The sequence below is a fragment of the Heterocephalus glaber genome, unplaced genomic scaffold (genome assembly GCF_053883595.1).
Source record: "Heterocephalus glaber isolate CG9 unplaced genomic scaffold, H.glaber_assembly_v1.0 deba00001447, whole genome shotgun sequence".
Lineage (NCBI taxonomy): Eukaryota > Metazoa > Chordata > Mammalia > Rodentia > Bathyergidae > Heterocephalus > Heterocephalus glaber.
This window is the reverse complement of record NW_028258299.1, coordinates 8,108,564-8,123,879: the sequence shown is the minus strand read 5'-3', so window position 1 is coordinate 8,123,879 and position 15,316 is coordinate 8,108,564. Positions and strand designations below refer to the sequence as shown.

Genomic DNA, 15,316 nt, shown 5'->3' with positions numbered 1-15,316 from the left:
CTTTATTTCATGGGGCTCCACTCTCATGAATGAATTGTCAGTTATAAAAGGGTCCCAGCTGTGAGTTCTATACTTTGCTCCTTTAAACTCTCTTGCCAAACCCTCTTCCACTATGGTATGATGCAGCATGAGGCCCTCATCAGATTTCAAGGCCTTGATATTGCACTTCCAAGCCTCCAGAACAGTGATAAATAAATTTATATTCTTTATAAATTACCCAGTCCATTGTATTCTGGTATATCAGCACAAAAAGGACCAAATCAGGCCACATGGTCACTTGATAGTCTATGACTAGGTGTTCATTACCTACTAAGGCCCAGTAGCAAACAAGGAGCTGGTTCTCAAAAGGAGAATGTTTACCTTTGGAAGACAAAATATATTTGCTAACAAATCCTAGAGGTCTGTGTGTGGTTCTCCTGTGTGCATCACTGGACCTGCTGGATCATTAGTCCAAATGGGACAGCAACTCTGACTACACCTTTAACTGTCCTCAGTTCCTTCTCTTGTTTGGTCCACAGCTTAAACTGCAACCCTTACACTACACTTTACAGAAAGGGTGAAAACCCAGAAGTGGAACAGTTGATCCTCTGTGAAATCCATATTTGTGAATTCACCCACCTGCTAAAATTTATTCATAATCTCAAAATTTATACTTGTGCTGCTTTCATGGTCATGTGTAGACATGTGTGGGTTCAGAGCAGCAGAAAATGAGTCACCCAACATACCAGTTTCCAGCTGAGGTTCTACAAGGCATCCATGCCCTCTACTTTCTTGCTTCAGATGTCATACAATAAAGGAGTAACTTCTTTACCTATTTGGTACCCAGGTTTTGCATCTTTAATTTTTGTAGAGAACTTTGCTGTTTAAAATAACTCTTGGGCCAGGGATTTAGCTCAGTGGTGCCGCCGCCTGCCTCACAAGCGCAAAGTCCTGAGTTTGATCCCCAGTATCACAAAAAAAAAAAAAAAAGGCCTTGAGCATAGTTCAGGAGATTATCCAGTAGTATTCTTAACCATTAGAAGGTTGTGATGCATTTTACAAAGAAAATACATATGTTAGGTAAGCTTCAGACAGGCTGTTCTACTGCTGTTGGTTGGGAGTTTAGGGTTAATAAATCAATAGTATATATTAAATTAATAGTCTTTAAACAGAAAACCCCTCTGTTGTAGTCAGTTTCCAAGGGAATAGATTTAATACAAGACACATAATTTACAGGATTATTTTATACTTTATAATATTCACCCAAAAAGCCAAATGCAGAGGAGTGCCAGAGATCTCTCCACATGCTAGAGACCCAAAGAATCCAGCCAAGGTCTGGATCCCACAGCAGTGTCCCACACAAATCCAGCTGAAGGCCTAGAGCACAAGGCAATGTCTCATGCAAGTCCATATCAAGGATGTGCACTAGGAAGGCCCAAAGGCCAGTGGTGGAAGTTAGAAAATCTACACTGGTAGGGTGAAGGATTTGGGTCACCAGGCTGAGAGATTTGCACTGGAGCCAGGAAGCAGTACTCAAGACAAAGACCTGAGCTCCTCTGACAATGAGAACAGCTGAGTTCATATCAGGAAAACCAGCCGCGCCAAGCTTCTCCAAGAAAATCAACAGCATATGAACTTCCTCTCGGATTCTCTTTTTACATTGTTAACAAAAATCCTCAGGTGGGTCTTCCACACCCAGAACCAAGCTGACTCAGTTCAGCTGAGTGTTCCAAGTTGACCATTAGTTAATCCACCATACCCACACAACTACATTATGTACTGATCAAGTTCTCTGATTGCTTGCTGTAGCACATTTGTGACCGTTAGGGCTACTTACATTTGTATAGGTTTCCTAAATTCAGTGGGGATGGTAAAATCACAGAACAGCAGATTCTGAAGGGTAACATTTCATCATTAAACAAGGGAGGCGCTTCATCTGAGTCTGCAGAGCTTGAAATGCACTCCTGATGAGAGATTCGCTGTGGCCAACTAGAGGTAGAAGTGTGTGAGAGAACCTCAAGGAGGTACCTGGGAAGCACAGGTCCTCAGAAAGGCAGGAGGCAAACAAAACTAGATACAAAGAGACCTGAAAGAGAAACTGACCAGATCAAGTACAGATCAGGGGATTTAGAAAGGAAAGCAGAGCCACCTCTGGAATGCAACATCCCTTAGCCCTGCCTAACATGCTAAGGGAAGGAGCCAGTAACTTAGCGATGACTAGACCCTAGGATAGGCTCCTCACCTATTTTCCAGTGAGCAGGGTATTCACAGATCTGAGCACCAGAAGAACTGAAGGCCGGAAAATCACCCAGAGGCTGAGCTAGCACCTACAGGGTCTTACCTGAGGGCATAAGAGGATAAGAACGAGGGGGTGGCAATTATTAGGGACCTGGAGCTGGCCACTGAGAAAGCCATGCCTCAGGAGCGGCAGGCTGCAACCAGTGAGACCTGGCGGAGAACCTCTGAGCAGTGCCAGAGCAAGCGCTCTCTCATTGTTCCCTCAAATGGCAGGGAGTTCTGTGCCCTTGTGTTATCCTGCCTACCTTCCACCAGTCACTATCTGCAAGAGAGCCCCACCCCTACCACCAGCCAAGGGCTAAATGCCAAGCCCTAGGCACCACAGATACCACAGGCTTGAAAGTGGCACTTTGTGTGGTGCAGAGAAAGAGAGATGAGAAAAGAGCCAGAGAGGCGTGGCTTATCCAGAGGCTGTGGTGCTTTGCATCACTCTCACCTCCAGATGAAGTGGAGTGACAGTGTAAATAAGGACCAAAACGTACACTAGATATGGGGAGATGGGAAGAAAATGCTCGAGTGAGAAAGGGAACAAGGGAGGGAGGGGGCAATGGGGAACAGAAAGAAGGAACAAAAAAGGGAAGAGAAGGAAAAATGGAAACAAAGCTTTTGTAAATAAGGAGGGGGAAGAGAGGTTGAAGGGAGGGGAAGGGAATGGGAAAAAAAGAAGCAGCAAGATACATCATGTACGGGTACAAATTCCCTATGATGAATGTCATCATTATGCATATCTAAAATGTACCAATAAAATTTTTTAAGTACAAAAAAAACTGGTCAAAATAGATGAGAGGGATGGAATAAAAAATTATATACCATATATAATATATAATAAATAATATACCAGATATATATAAAGTAATCAGAATCCAACTAGGAGACAGAAGAGGGGTCATGGATTTAACCAGGTCTGCGGAGGTGCAAAGGCCTCCAGGAGACACCACTGTCCTTCGAGCCTGGCAGAAACTTAAAAGGAAGAGCAGACTTCTGAGGTGGCTGCTCTACCCTGCCAGGACCCTGCCAGGCCCAACAGCAGAAAGTGGCTGTCATGAATAGGCTGGGCAAAGGCTCCTAGAAGACCCAAAGTTCCCCCTAGAAGAACAAAGGAGAGAGAGCAATGTGGAGGGAGAGCTGAGGGAGAACTGAGGAAGGAGAGAGGATGCCCTCCTGGGGCAAACAGCGATCACCAGCTCCGAGAGGTGGAGTCTGCGGGTGCGGACTGGCCTGTGCATCCTAGGCTAACAAGTCAGCTTCACTGTTCTTCCCGTCGCCTTCTTCTGTGGCCTTCTCCAGAGTCAGATCCTACGGTGGCTCTGTGACCTCCAGCCCTATCACATTGACCCCTGTGTGATCCCCAAGTGTGAGCAAGACCTAGGTCTTGCTTCTGTGGGGATGGGGTGAGGATGACAGCATAACTGGGCTATGTGTCCCTGTTTATATTACAGTAGACCTGGTGGCCACTGGATCCCTTCTGTCTCTCTGTTGCTGCTTTAAGGAGGCAAGTGCCATCTGGGGAAGGTCAGGTGGCAAGACATGGTGGGTAGCCTCAAAAGCTGAGACTGGTGGCCACTGTCCAGCAGATAGCAGGGAACGGATGACCTGAGTCCCCAACCTGAAAGGAGTGGATTCTGCTTCCCAACCTGATTGTTCCCTCCCAGGTGAGCCTCAGATGAGACTGCAGCCCAGCACCTCCATCACAGCCCTCCGTGACCTTGAGCTAACCAGTGTTCAGACCCTGGACCACAGAAACTGTCTGATAATGAAGGAATCTATTGTGTTAAGCTCCCACATTTGCACTGCTGTTACATGGAAACAGAAAATTAACAACCCTTTCCAACAAAACTACTGATTTAAAACCCATGTGCAGTGTCTGCTCATACTCCAGGAGCCCAGTCAAATGGCCTGTGTGGACTAGGGGTACCCATAGGATCCTCTCCTCCATCACTTTCAGGTGAGGGTGTTGGTACCCAGAGAGGCCATGGTTACACTGAAGAGAGAGCTTCCAGCTCCATCACTTGGATGGGACAGCACAGCAGTGGGGTTTGATGGGGCATCGACCAAACATGGGCCCACATAGATACTGTTGGCCACCCCCAGCATGCCAGATGGAGATTCATTTCACTCTCCCTATGAGCAGAAAGTGGCATTGGCCAAGCAAGGGCCAGTCCATTGTAGAAGTGGTAAAATATTGAGGCTCACCAGGGAATAGAGGCCACACCTTTGTCTCTCAGGAAATGCACTTTCCCTAATGCAGACAGCATTCAGAGCTTCCAAAGAGCTTCTCTGGCTCTGAGCAGCTCCTCTAGGCAGCTAGGGATCAACTTTAGGAATTCTGATTAACACTGGAGTCAAAGTCAAAACTCATGGCTCCCCAGAGCTCTCCATTTCTTCCATTCCTCTCCTGTTGTCTCTCTTCCTGTGTCTCTGTTTTCCTAAACTTCCCTAAATCTCCCCGTAGTCCAGCCAATGGTTAGCTGGATCCAGGGAAAGAATCATTGCAAGAGCACAGGTCAGGCCAGCCAGAGCCACTCCAAGCTGGGATCTGACCAGTGGCCCTCACTCAGAAACAATGAGGTGACCTCCAACTCCAGCAAAGTCACTGAACTGTCAATGTTTTATCATTGTGTACGTGGGTTCACCATGGACAATACGATAAACTGTTGGCATTTATTCTGCATAGACCTCATGGATTCGATTTTTAAAAATTTTACAAGCATTCTTCCATCCCTTTGATATTTATTTCACTTGAATTAAGAAAGTTACAGAATGTTTCTAGGTGCCAGAATGGACATTGTTAGTACTGGGTTTGGGTCTTCTTGCATATGGAGCTAGACAGTTCTTTGCTTCTGTCTCATCCTTCAAGCCTTGGCCATGATAGTTTCAGCATCTCTTTCCATAATAAAATAAAGTCAACAAAGATTTTGTGGCCATCCTTTGGAGGAGGCATCTTTGTCCCACATTACTCCCGACTACAGGGTTACTACTGTACATCTCTTTCATCCCTAAAAGTTAATTTTTTTGTAATGCCGTGGTCAAATCAAGAGCTTTTATATGTTAGGCCAGGGCTCTAACACAGAGCTATACACACAGCCCTTCATATGCCTTTTATGTAACTGACCACCCCATTCGTAGTGTCCTGGGAGCACGGGAAAGAGAAAGGCTTCCTATCAAAAAGAACTACGCATCCATGAAATCCACCCTCCACATGGTACCAGCTCACTGGGACACCCCCCCCCCCCGGTCTTCTAAGTGCTTCTTGTAGAGCATGGTATCATCACGGAGGATGTCATACCCATAGCTCACTAGGAAAGCTTCAGGAAGCTGAGCGATTATCTCATCATCTTCGAGGAGGGCTGAATTTTTTATATACAACCACTGTTTGGTTTCCAAATAAGCAGACTCATTAAACGGCCCAGGAAACTGGGGTTCTTGGTCTTTGTTTTTTAATCTGTTGGAAATATTATCAGAGCTGAGCCATTTCCAGTACTTCTTCCAGTCCTCTGGCAGTATACAAGCACCTTTCATGAGGGCAGCTTGCCAAAAGAGGTCATTGTCCAAATATCTACACAGACATGTCATGAATATGTCCAGGGTGAGGAATGAGACATTTTTCATTTCACGAAAAGATGGTAACTGTAAATTCAATAGCTGGAGAACTGGAGAAATCAGAACCTGAGCTCGGATCTGAGGAAGATTAGTTCTGCCCGCCAAGGCCTGCGAAACCATGGCCACAGTTGATGCTCCTATGCTTTCCCCACAGATTACCACTTGGGAGGGTTCTACTCCATAGGCTCCCGCCCCCTTCAGGAACTTCATGGTGGCATTCAGGCAGTCCTGATAAATGACAGGGTAATGGTGGTCAGGAAGCTGGCGGTACCTGAGGAAAAAGAGAACAAAGTACAGGTGTGCATGGATGTGCTGCAGATGTTTGAATGATGTCTTCCACCACCCTTAGGAAAGCAACCTGGTTACATCCTCAGAATGACCCTAAATAGTAAAGAGGGGTAGCCCCATTTCATCTGAATATGAAGAACTAGCCCAGAGTCAGGAGTTTTGAACAATGCTGGATCAGTTTTGAATGTGGGAACTCCTGGAGATGGATATAAAGCATTTTGCATTGTAAGGTAGTCATGAAACTTTGGGGTCTAGGGAGAAGAATGCTATAATTCAGATCAAAAGTGTGTGCCAAAGGCCCATACTTTAGATGCTGGCCCCTGGTTGATGATATTGAAAGGTAGTGGAAACTTTAACTCTCTCTCTCTCTCTCTCTCTCTCTCTCTCTCTCTCTCTCTCTCTCTCTCTCATCAAGAGGTGAGCAGCTTTCCTCTGCCATATGAAGTGGAACGAACCAATTGTGGACTCAAATCTCTAAAACTGAGTGCCAAAAACAAACCATTTCTCTTCCTAGGCTGACTATCTTAGGTATTTAATACAATGATAAAAATCTAACTAACACAGTAAGCCATCCTGTATATGGTAATTGGTTATAACACACATGCTGACTCAGAAACCCACCAGATGTGAATGACTTGAACTGGAACTCAAGACACCCATCTTCTCCAAGTGTTGGGTTGGTTTTCACACTTATGCCTTCCATAGAAGCCGGGAAATAAAGACACTTTGGATTATCTCCATGGGTTTCAGCATCTCTCAGGCATCTCCTCCCAGGCACCAACCACTACTGCCCTCTGGCAGCCTCAAGCCCTTCCTCTGGCTAATTCCATCCACCAATTACTCTATTGGAACTGCTCTATCCCACACGCCAGGTCTCTTAATGATGCACTGAGCACTTTCCTACAAAATATAATTGCAAGTGCTCACTCACACTTTTCTGGGCTCCCTGTTCAAGGGGCCTTCACTATTCCCATGGAGATTGAGCTCCAGTGGTGGAATTTCAGACAAAACAGCAGCTGGTGGGAGTAGAACACTAAGTATTACAAAGATACTTCTCTGGGGAATCTCACCTGAGAAGACAGAGATTCTAAGTTACTTGTTCAAGTCACACAGCTGCACTGTCTACCCAGCCTTGGGGCAGCCAAAGCCAAATGAGTTCTGTTGGAGAGGGAAACTGTAACAGGATGATTTTTCATTTTTCTCACTTGCCTAACCTGGTATGTTATGATCCCTTGGAGCAAAACCAGCTCCCATGGCTCCCTCCACCCACGGAAAAGTTCCCCCCTCAAAGAACCAGAGTTGTATCTTGAGAAACTCTCCATGTGGATTCCTGCACAGCTGGCAGGCAGGTAAGCAGGTAGGTAGGGAATTATTTTAATAATGCAGTGAATACCTGCAGAACCATCAGCAGACCCATCAATACAACCATGGCAAGGTCTTGGCCATGATCTTCAGTCAACCCTCTCTGTCCCTACTAGCTTTCTCTGTCTCGATGGTGCCCCAACTGGGAGCAGGGTTACCCTGAATTTTGGATCCATCGTCCCTTTTCTTTCCTTTTTACATCCTTCTGTTGTGTCTATGTGCATCCTTAGAAGGTATTCTTTTTATTTAGTTTCTGCCTGCATTTTAAAAGAATCAGGTTTCAGGATACAAAATCACACACGAAAATCAATAGCATCCCTATACACCAATATTAAAAACACTAAGAAAGGAATCAGGAAAATGATTTCATTCACAATAGCTTCAAAAAATAAATGCCTATAAATCAACCTGAACAAGGAGGTGAAAGATCTCTAGAATAAAAATTACAGAACTTGGAAGAAAATTACAGAGGACAATGGAAAATGGAAAGATACACTTGATTCTTGGATCAGCAGAATATTTGTTAAAATGGCCACATTACCAAAAGCCACCTATAGATTAAATCCAATTCCTATTAAAGTAACAACATTTGCTGGGGATTTAGCTCAGTGGCTCCATCACCTGCTCTCAAGCGCAAGGACCCGAGTTCAATCCACAGTACCCCCCCCAAAAAAAAACTATGCTTAAAGTAACAACATTCTTCATAGAACTAGAAAAAAATCCTAAAATTGATAGAGAATTGATTCAGAATAGACAAAGCAATCCTTACCAAAAAGAGAAAAGCAGGAGGCATCACAATATTGGATATCAAGTTATACTACAAAGCTGTAGTCACAAAAATGCATGGTACTGGCACAAAAATAGACATGTAGACCAATGGAATAGAACAGAAGGCAGAGAAACAAATCCCATGCACCTTCAACCATCTAATTTGTAACAAAGAGGCCAAAAACATACCTTGGAAAAAGAACACAATCTTTTTTTTTAAATGATGTTGGAAAAACTGTTTATGCACATACAGAAGACTAACTAGATCCATATCTCTCACCCGATACTAAAATCAAACCAAAATGAATTAAGAACCTCTATATAAAACAGAAACATTAAAACTGCTGAAAGATAACATAGAAGAAACACTTGAAGCCACAGGAACAAGCAAAGATTTTACGACCAGACCTCCAAAAGCACAGGAACTAATATGAAGAATCAGTGAATGGGATTATATCAAATTAAAGAGCACACAGGAACCAATCAACAGAGAGAAAAGACAAGACACAGAATGGGAAAAATTTTTGCCAGCTACTCTTCTGATACAGTAGTAATATTTAGGGGGCCAAGATGTAGCTCAGTAGCACAGCGGCTGCCTGGCAAGCACGAGGCCCTGAGTTCAATTTCTGGTATATATATATTTAGAGTACATAAAATCAAAACTTGACCTCCAAAAACCAGGTCCAATCAAAATTATAGGCAAATGAACTTAATAGACAACTCTCAAAAGAAGTACAGATGGCCAAAAAGTACATGGGAAAAAAGTGTTTATTGTTTTTAGCCACTGGGGAAATAAAAATCAAAACAACTTTAGAATTCTATCTTATCCCAGGCAGAATCGCTATCATCAAGAACACAATAACAGGGGCTGAGGATTTAGCACAATGGTGCCGCGCCTGGCTGGCAAGCACAAGGTTCTGAGTTTGAGCCCAGGTACCAGAAAATAAATAAATAAATAAATAAATAAATAAATAAATAAATAAATAAAAAGTAAATAAAATAAAAAAGAACACAATAGCAACAAATGCTGGTGAGGATATAAAGAAGAAGAAACTCAAACACAGTGCTGGTGGGAATGTAAACTACTATAATCACTATGAAAATCAATATGGAGATGTCTCAAAAACTAAAAATAGATAGCTGGGGATTTAGCTCAGTGTTTCCACCGCCTGCCTCGCAAGCACAAGGTCCCAAGTTCAATCCCCAGTACCAAAAACAAAACAAAACAAAAACTAAAAATAGAAATTCCATTTGACTTGGCTATTCCTCTCCTAGATATATTCTCAAAAGAATTAAAGCCATCATGCTATATGATACATCCATACCCATGCTTATACCAGTGTTATTCACAATAGCTAGCCTCTGGAAACAGCCTACCTGCCTGTCAACAGAGGAATGAAGAAAGAAAATACAGTGCACAGTACACACACAATGGACTATTATCATATTAAAGAAGAATCAAACAATACCATTTGCGGAAAACAGATGGAACTTGAGACCATAAAGCTATGTGAAATAAGTCAGATACAGAAGGCTAAATATCCCCATAAATAATAAATAAATGAGTAAAATAAAGGAAAGATGGTAGAAAAATAGAAGGCAGATGTTTTGGAGATGAGGAAGGGGATGGGGGGAGGGAAATCCGAGAGAGGAGAGTAAAGAGATCAAAAATGACCAAGATATGCTATATGCATGTACCAATCCCCTAAAACAAACATCACTAGGATATATTGCAAATATATGTTAATAAAAACTATAGATAATTAATTTTTAAAGTATCAGGCTTAATTAAATTTTAAAAAGCTTTTTTCTCTTAATATTGCACTATGAAGATTCATTCGCACCATGCCACGCCCTTCCACATCATTTACTAATTGGCCACATAACACTCTGAAGCAGCTCAGGCCATGTAAAGAACAATTCACTCTCACAGGGCCTATCTACACACCACCCTGCAGCAGGAATCTCTCTAGGCTGGTGCTGCTCTGAATGGAGCTGGGCCTGTGTCGCAGGCACATGTGCATGAGCACTTCTGGCATCAGGGCCTTGCTCTTTCTTCTCCAATCACCACACATACACCTCCATAACTTCTTATCCCCATGGAAGAGTCAAGCACTGTCTCAGAAACTCACCCCAAGGGCCGGGGATTTAGCTCAGTGGTTCCAGCGCCTGCCTCGCAAGCACAAGGTCCTGAGTTCGATCTCCACTACCAAAAAAAAAACAAAAATAAAGTTCCATTTAAAAAAAAAAGAAAGAAAGAAAGAAACTCACCCCACACAGAAGACCACAGAGTCCGTCTCCCGGGCCAGGAAACTGCACAGGCTGTGGTAAGAATCTGCAAGACAAAACCAGGCCCAGTGCAGCCCATGAGGAAGGCCCAGCATCTCCCCACCCAGCCCCAGGGAGAGCAGTCACCATGAGCATGGGGTGATGTCCTATCCCCTACTCTGGCCACCTCTGAAGTGACTCTGGTGAAATCTACCTGGGAAAAGCCAGACTTGTGACCCCCAATCTCATGAATACCCGGGAAGGAGTAGACTTTGGGGTTCATTTCTGCTATGGTCAACTTTATGCTGAAGGAATTGGGAACCAGGAAGGCTTGGGGATCTAAAACGCATGATGTCAGGACTAGGCAAGTTGAGCATGCCTGCTGGGAATATTAATAATACTGTTTATTGATACTGATTAGGGATGACTGAATGAGATATAAGTAGTAAAAAGACTGTACCTGAAGTTCTAGAAAGCAGATCCATTCACATTAGTGGGCAGGGCATGTGGCTGCAGTGCCAGTCCTGGAACATGCCAAATGCTCCTCCAACTGCCCTTCCTGTGTCCTGTTATCCACAGACACAGAGAGAGCAGGGAGCCTGTCCATGTCTCTGCCAGGCTGATCCCAACCTCTGTGATCAGGATCTATGGATGGGGGCTCAGGCGTCAGCATCTTCTAAATCACACCAGGTCATTCCTGTGTTCAGGGGAGCTTGTGACAGGGGGGTGCACCATCATCAGGGCTGGAGGGGGCAGTGATCATAGAGCAGAAAGGCAGACAGATGCACTGGGGGTCAGATGAGTCAAGGGTCAGTGCCTATGACAAAGGTCCACACCAGTGAGTGACAGCCTTGTTACACATTAGCTCACCTGGGAACTTTTAGAAGTCCCAAGGCCTAGGCTACCCTAGAGAGGGATTCAGTGAGCTTGGAGGAGGGCTGGGGTGGCAATGACCCAAGGGAGGTAAAAGACAGCCAAAGCCGAGACCTGTGCTGGCCTTGACCTGGGCCCTGCCAACTGGTTCAGCTTCATTGCCTGCTCTGCCACCTTAATTTCCTTCTCCCCCAGGGCCCAAGCTGCTCCTTCTCCAGAGCTCTGCCTTACTGCCCTGCTCCTTAGACAAGTGAGGCATCCACTGTGGCTGCAAAGTCCAGGGCCCCAGGACACTCAGCCTTTCAGATAAATGTTGTGATGCAGTATTTTAGGACATCAAAATTAACCCGAAAGCATGCCAAGATGAGCAAAATAATCAGAGTTAGAAATAGGCTCTGACTTTGCAGTTGTATAAATCACTTGGCCCCGTTGACACCGGCTGGTACATGAATTTTGATACTTTGCTCGTCATAATTTTTGCATTATTATTTTTTAATATTTTATAAATATTACTTATTGTTTTCTAAATATTTTTAAAATATTACTTGCCCCACTGACTAAGAATTTTTGTGTTGGGCCGGGGATTTAGCTCAGTGGTTCCGGCACCTGCCTCAAAAGTGCAAGGTCCCAAGTTCAATCCCCAGTAACAAAAAAACAAAGAATTTTTGTGCCCTTCATTTTGGAGCCTGGGGCATCTGCCTCACTGGGCTGTCTCAGGTCCCACCCCTGGCTCAGAATGTCCCACCCTGCTCCTTCTCTGTAGACCTGGCTGCCCCTCATGGGCCTGGGCTCAAATACGGCTTTCTTAGAAACACTCGGTCTGAGGAGAGGGACTTGATTGCAAAGACTCAGTGTCACTCTCTATTCCAGCCAGGTGATCAAAATGTAAACTACTGATTTAAATTAATTCTCCTGCCTAATCCAGCTGCCTCATAGGCTGAGAAGCCCATGAGAGTAGAACCTGGGTCTTTCTTGTTCTCCTCTGTGTCTCCTGTGCCTGAAAAGGGTCTAATGCTAAAGGGTGCTCAATGAACATTTGCTGACCCATCCCTGTTTTTACCTCTAAACATAGAGTTCAGCACAGGCAGGCACCTGGAGGATGGAAAACCTAGAACCGTGATGGAGAACCTTTTAGAGCTTTCAATGGCAACAAACAGCTAGCTGCATCACAGCGCCATAGGTTCGCCACCACTGACCTAGGGGCCTAAGAGAGGGAAGAAGTTCCCGTAGAGTGAATCCCACAAAGAGGAGATATTCACAGTTAATTTCTGAATTGAAAGGGCACTGTGGCCACATCAGATACAGAATGATAGCTAGTGATGGACCATCATTACCACCACCAGGTGGCAGTAAGGACATACTGATTTTAAAGCCGTGAAGGGGAGAAGGTGGCCTTTCTATATGGGCAAATCTTGATGTCACTGCGTACATCATGCATCAATACATTTGTTCATTAGCCCCTCCTTGCAGCCATTCACCCATCCATCTAGTCATATTCATGCATTCATTCATTCCTTCATTCAAACAATAAAAACAGGAACCAGGCACTGGGGACAGGACAATAGCAGTCTTCCCTGTACTCTTGAAGTTCAAATTCCGAGAGGGAACAGACAGACAGTAAAAAGGAACACAGACAGACCAAGATCAGCTCAGATTGTGGTAAGTGCCATGGAGACATTTAACAAGAATAAGGTCGGGGATGAGACAGGGTCCCAGGTGGGTCAGAGAGAGTTGTGGGATCTGATGTTGTGAGTACAGCCACTTTGGGAGGGCCATTTGATCAGACCAGAGAAAAGGGGTGGTCCGCCAATGTCAAAGTGGGGCATCTTCAGAGCATGGTGGCACTGCAAGTGTAAAGGACAAGGTAGAAGAGCCCAGCGCATCTGCAGCACAACACTGCACAGGGACTGCAGCAGAGGGAGGACAGAAGGTGGGCGATCAAGTTGGAGGGGAGGAGTTTGGGGCCCACACAGGGCTGCAGGAGGGGCTGAAGCACAGCAGAAATAAGCTCTGACTTGTTTTAAAAGATCCCACTGTGAGCAGAGGCTAGACCTAGGGGTGAGAAGTGAAGCAGAGGATACGTTGCGGGGTGTAGAGGTGAAGAGTGTGGACAAGGAAAGACAGATTTGGGTCCCAGTGGCCCTGCAGAGTGGAGGGCAGAGCAGGAGTAGGGGTCGTTGTAGCACAGCCTGCACGGGCTGTGGCTGTGAATGGGAAGGAGAATGAGGACTCACTCCCGGGACAGTGGCAACTCCACTGAGCCATCCCTGTTCCTACCAAGACCCAGACAGTCATATAACAGGAACCACTGCCTGTGGAGGTGGCCACCCATCAGCTGACATGAGCCCCGAGCCATGTCTCTGTGCTCCCTGAAGAAGCTCCCACTGCTGGCTCCTTTGACTCACTCCATGGCTTCTCCTGGGATCTTGGGTGAAGCTCTGGTGTCCCTGGACCCTTTCTCTACCAGACCACAGGCAGCTTCCCACACCAAGCTCCTTACCCAGGCTGCCGAACATCCCACCCCCTCCATGGTAGAAGACGATGCCTCTCCGGGGGCTGCAGGACACTCCCTGGGGCTGGAACAGCCTCACAGGGATTGTCCCAAAGCACAGGTTGGTCACCACCACTTTAGGGTCCTTCTTTATTATGATCAGGCTGTCGTGTAAAAAGCGAATAAATCTGGGCATGGAGCAAATTCTCAGCTTCTCTAGTACGGTCCCCTGTTGGAGACAAGAGGAAGAAGGCGAGGTGGAGAAGAGATTAGGATCATGAAGGCAGGTCTACAGCTAAGGCTTCTCGTGTTTCTCTCCTGCCTCCTGCATGTACAGTGGGCTCTTTGCATCTCAGTGGGCTCTGGGTTGTGTTCAGGTAGGGAGTTGGGTTTTCAGGTTCCACAGCCACAAGGTCTTAATAGAATAATAGTGTTGCTATGATTTGACTATTTGTCCCCTCCAATGCTCGTGTTGTAATTTCATTGCCATTGTAACAGTATTAAGGGATGGCACATTTCCAAGGTGATTAGGCAGTAGCCTCCGGAACAGTTCAGTCCACTATGGAGGGAGCAGCTGAGTTGTCTCTGGAGTGAGCTCCCGATAAAAGAATGAGTTCGGCCCAGGGTTTCTGTCTTGCAAACATAATAACACTTCCCTTTCTGCCAGGGGATGACATGAGGTGCCTGCCTCAACCCACTGCTGGTGCCATGCTCCTGTCCTTCCCAAATAAACTTCCCTAGTTTATAAATTACCTGCTCTGTGGTGTTGTTAGAGCAGCAAAGACTGACATGGATGTGAATTTGCAGAGGGGCAGCCAAATTTGGGCTGAGTAGGAAGAAGACACTGAATTGAACAAAGTCAATTGTTGAAGGCAATAACGTCACCCTCTCTGGCTCTGTGCTGGATAGTATCCTGCCCTACTTGGCAAATCTCTTTGGACACATGTGTTAACACTTATCACTGCATGCCCAGAGCTCTGGGTTACTGAAGATCCTTAAGCTGTGTTTGTGTTCAGACGAAAAGAATAATGTAATCAGTGGGGATGGGCTAAACTCAGAAAGTGTGAGTAATGGCACATGGGTTACGTATTTACCAAGTGTGTTTTTAAACCAACATGGTCTTTCCAATGATAAATAAGCCACTACCTGAATATTTGGTGAAATATAATTATAAGGTATCCTATGTCATGTAGTAACTAGATTGCACTTATTTTCATTCATCTCCTCCCTGAACCTCACATGTAGGGCCTGACTTTATTATAAAGAGAAAAGCATGGGATGGTCATCATGAAACTAGAAGCAGCTGACCCTATGGCAAACCTATACCATGCCAGTCCCGTTCCAAGAGATTTGGGTTATTAACTTACTTAAGCTTCTCAAAGCCTTCCA

At 45.1% G+C, this 15,316-nt stretch overlaps 1 protein-coding gene across 1 annotated transcript; it reads right to left on the bottom strand.

Annotated features, from left to right (window-relative positions):
- Positions 1-4,768: 4,768 nt before the first annotated feature.
- Aadacl4 (arylacetamide deacetylase like 4) lies at positions 4,769-14,216 on the bottom strand. Its single transcript, XM_087214466.1, is given in 4 exon segments — positions 4,769-5,506; positions 5,509-6,148; positions 10,567-10,630; positions 13,937-14,216. Coding segments are annotated over 4 exon segments (1,032 nt in total). The 5' UTR covers positions 14,124-14,216; the 3' UTR covers positions 4,769-5,365.
- Between the last annotated feature and the right edge of the window lie 1,100 nt (positions 14,217-15,316).